Source organism: Aptenodytes forsteri, unplaced genomic scaffold (assembly GCF_000699145.1).
Source record: "Aptenodytes forsteri isolate BGI_AS27 unplaced genomic scaffold, ASM69914v1 Scaffold230, whole genome shotgun sequence".
Taxonomy (NCBI): Eukaryota; Metazoa; Chordata; class Aves; order Sphenisciformes; family Spheniscidae; genus Aptenodytes; species Aptenodytes forsteri.
Window position 1 is genome coordinate 640,524 of NW_008795711.1, and position 3,302 is coordinate 643,825.

General features: G+C 66.0%; 1 protein-coding gene across 1 annotated transcript in view; it reads right to left on the minus strand.

Annotated features, from left to right (window-relative positions):
* The window catches only part of BCAN (brevican), a 22,085-nt gene that overhangs the window by 9,938 nt on the left and 8,845 nt on the right, over positions 1 to 3,302 (minus strand). Inside the window, 6 exon segments of the mRNA XM_019473164.1 lie at positions 47 to 340; positions 1,382 to 1,509; positions 1,603 to 1,777; positions 2,000 to 2,245; positions 2,304 to 2,438; positions 2,562 to 2,654. Of these exon segments, the coding sequence (XP_019328709.1) occupies positions 47 to 340; positions 1,382 to 1,509; positions 1,603 to 1,777; positions 2,000 to 2,245; positions 2,304 to 2,438; positions 2,562 to 2,654 (1,071 nt within the window).

Here is a 3,302-nt window from a genome sequence, read left to right on the forward strand (position 1 = left end):
CGGTGGCACTGGGGGGCGGGGGGGGGGGGGGTGTGCCCCTCTTTACCTCTCGAAAGCAGCGCATCGTATCTGCTCTGGGCATCGGGGAATCCCGTCTGGTTGCGGAAGAGGAAGATGGTTTTGACGCCCGGCAGAGCCCCGCCGCAGCGTTCCCGGGGGGTGACGATGGGGTAGCGGACGCTGCCGTCGGCCAGCCAGCCGGGGCTGCAAGCGTCCAGCCCCGCGTTCCAAGCCGCGTAGAGCTGCCCCGTGCTCGCCAGCTCCGTGCCCAGCGCCTGGCAGTGCGCCGCCGCCTCCACCAGCGTGAATTTGTCTGGGGCCGTCTCCAAAAAGATCTCCCCTGCGAAGAGAGGAAGGAGACGGGCGTCAGAGCCGGGGAGGGGGGTATGGGCTCCGGGAGCCCCCTTGCCTCCTCCGCTCTCTGCACAACCCCAGGAGCTGGCTTGGAGATGGGGACCTCCAGCGTGGTCCTCGCGAGGAGGAGCACCAGGGGCTGGAGGGCCCGGCCTGCCTCCCTGCCTGTCTCCGGTCTTCCTGCACATGCACACGACAACTGTGGTGCGGGCACGGCCGGAGCTCTCGTGCCACGTGGGATACCTGCCCTCACAAAAAGACCTTGAGACTAAAAAAATCCATGACAGGGACTACAAAGGAGCGAGTCCGTGCCCTGCACGGCGCAATCCACATACGGGACATTTCTAAGGGGACCTGCAAGCCCAGCGGACGCCGTGGTGGGTCTTCATGCTGAGAAGGGCTGGAGACCGCTGCCCTAAGGCACGCCGCGTGCCAGCCCCCATGACCGCACCGGTCTCCCCGTCCCAGCGCATCGCACCCCATACACCAGCAACCTGCACCGCATCCCTGCCACCTGCCTGGCGTCACCCCAACCAACCCCACAGCAGCCGCAGCCACCGGTGGGGAGCCCCATCGGGGCCCGAAGGAGGGACCGGCCATCCCGGCCGGACGGGATGTGCCTGAGCTGCAGGACATGCAGCACCCCAGCGCATGCAAAGCACGGCATGAGCTTGCCCAAACCCCAAAACACCACGCAGTGCTGTACCCACGGCGTGCTGCCAACCTGGGGCAGATCACCCTGGGCATCCTCCAGCCCTGAAGCCAGGGATGGGCGCCGGCTGGTGCCGGGGAGAGAGCCCTGCCCGCCGCAAAACCAAACCAGAAACGCTTCTGGAAGCAGCACAGCAAGTCCCCGCGCTTGTGTGCACCGAAGTGTCCAAAGCTTTGCAGAGCTCAGAGGTTTCGGAACCAGCGCCTGCGGTTCAGGGTGGCTTTTTCACTTGGGTTTACAACGGGTTATGGGGGTGAGTTAGCGCGGCCGCAAAAGCAGGGGAGGGCAGGATGGGGCTGGTGGCACCACAGGCACCTGGGAGGTCCTCGGCGTAGCAGTACACGTCGTACATGTCCTCTGGGTCCACCACCCCGTAGTTCCTCACCCCGGGGAAGCCGTTCATGTCTCCGTAACAGGCCTCACGGGGCATGTGGATGGGATACCTGGGGCAGGAAAACACAGGGGAGGGCTGGCGACTCGCGGAGGGGTGAAGGGGGAGGCGATGGGCGCGATACCCGGGCGGCGGTGGTGCCCACCTGACGGTCTGGTCGGCGATCCAGCCGGCATCGCACTGCTCGTAGCCGCCGAGGTAGGCAGCGTACAGCTGCTCGGGGGTGGCGATGCGGGCGCCGATCCTGGCACAAGCTTCCTGCGCCTCAGCGAAGGTGTAGGCGTAGCGCATGGAGCCCTCCCGGTAGTGAAACACCACCCCTGCGGAGGGGACACGGGTATGGGCAAGGGGCTTCACCGCAGCCCCCACCTGCATGGGTGGCACCTGCACCCAGGTGCTCCTTTGCAGCAGCCCCCCACCCACGTGGGTGTATCTGCACCCGGGTGCAGGAGGGGTTTGCTGAGCCAGGAGAGGGCACCTGGGCGGGGTGGACTTCTGCCCCCACCCCGCCCCGAATCCCACCGCTCCCCACCTTGAGGTACCTTTGACTTTGACGTCGAGGATGTCGTGGCCGTCCTCGATGCCGTGCTGCACATCGCAGCGGTAGATCCCCGAGTCGTTGGGCCGCAGCTCGGTGAGCAGCAGGGAGGCGTTGGTGTAGCGCTGGTGGAAGATGGGGAGGGAGGCACGGAGGCGATAGTCCTCGCTCACCTTCACCCTGTCCCCCCGGGCTACCAAGATCTCCACCTCCCTGCCCTCAGAGATGAAAGTCCACTTGACCCGCGGGGGGCGGTGCCAGTGGGGGGCTGGGGGCCGGGGTAGGTGATGAGGCAGGGGATTGTCGCCCGCCAGCACGGCGCGGCGCGGTGGTGGGCTGGGGGCCGAGGTAGGTGATGAGGCAGGGGATGGTGATGTCGCCCGCCAGCACGGCGTCAAGGGCTGGGTGGCGTGGGATGGAGACCTGCAGAGCCTTGAGGTCCTCTGGGTGGGAAAAGAGAGGAGCCATGAGCGGGACCGGCATGGGGTGCCCCCCCCCTAGACTCCCGCCGCAGGGCACCAGCAGGGCAGGGAGCGGCGCAGATGCAGCCGATGATGCCGAGTTACCTGTGCCATCTCCGGGGCCAAACACCTCCGGGACCACCGTGGGGGCAAACAACCAGAGCAGCAGCAGCGGGAGGGCTGAAGCCATCCTCTGCCCTGCAAGGAGGGGAGGAAAAACCACCAGCTGTGCTTAAAATCCAAAGAAACATCAAAAATATCCCTTCCCTGCATGAAGGGGAGAGGTCGGGGAGAGACCCCAGCCCGCGTGTGCAGGGATGGGGTGATGCATGGGGCGTCGGGACACAGAGGGAGAGGCCGGTACCGGCACGGCCGCAGAGTAACCTGGACCCTTGGACGGTGGAGAGGAGAGAGAAGAGAAGGAAATGTGCCCTGGTTAACAGGAGGAAGGAGAGAGCACGAGCAACTGGGACCATTGGCTGAGCGCCACTGGGTCCCATCCAGCCCGACCAGCCTTCCCAGGGAGCCGGGTCACCTGGGGACAAGAGACCCCAGCCTGGCCCCGACGGCACGGAAAGTCTGAGCCCTAACCCTGGCCCCAGCGGGCAGGGAGGCGATGCCAGAGCTGGGGCTGCGTGTTCGCAGGCGCCGCAGTGAAAAACCTCGGAAGGGTATTTTAATAGCTGGTGTTCAGCGGGAAGGAGGCAGCGAGCCCCGGCTGGGGAGGCGAGTGTGCAAGCAGGGCACGCACGTGTGTGCTTGTGCTTCTGCATGCGTGTTGCAGCGTGCACACGTGCGGGTGTGCACATGCATGTGCGTGCACTCATGCACGTGTGCTCTGCCGGG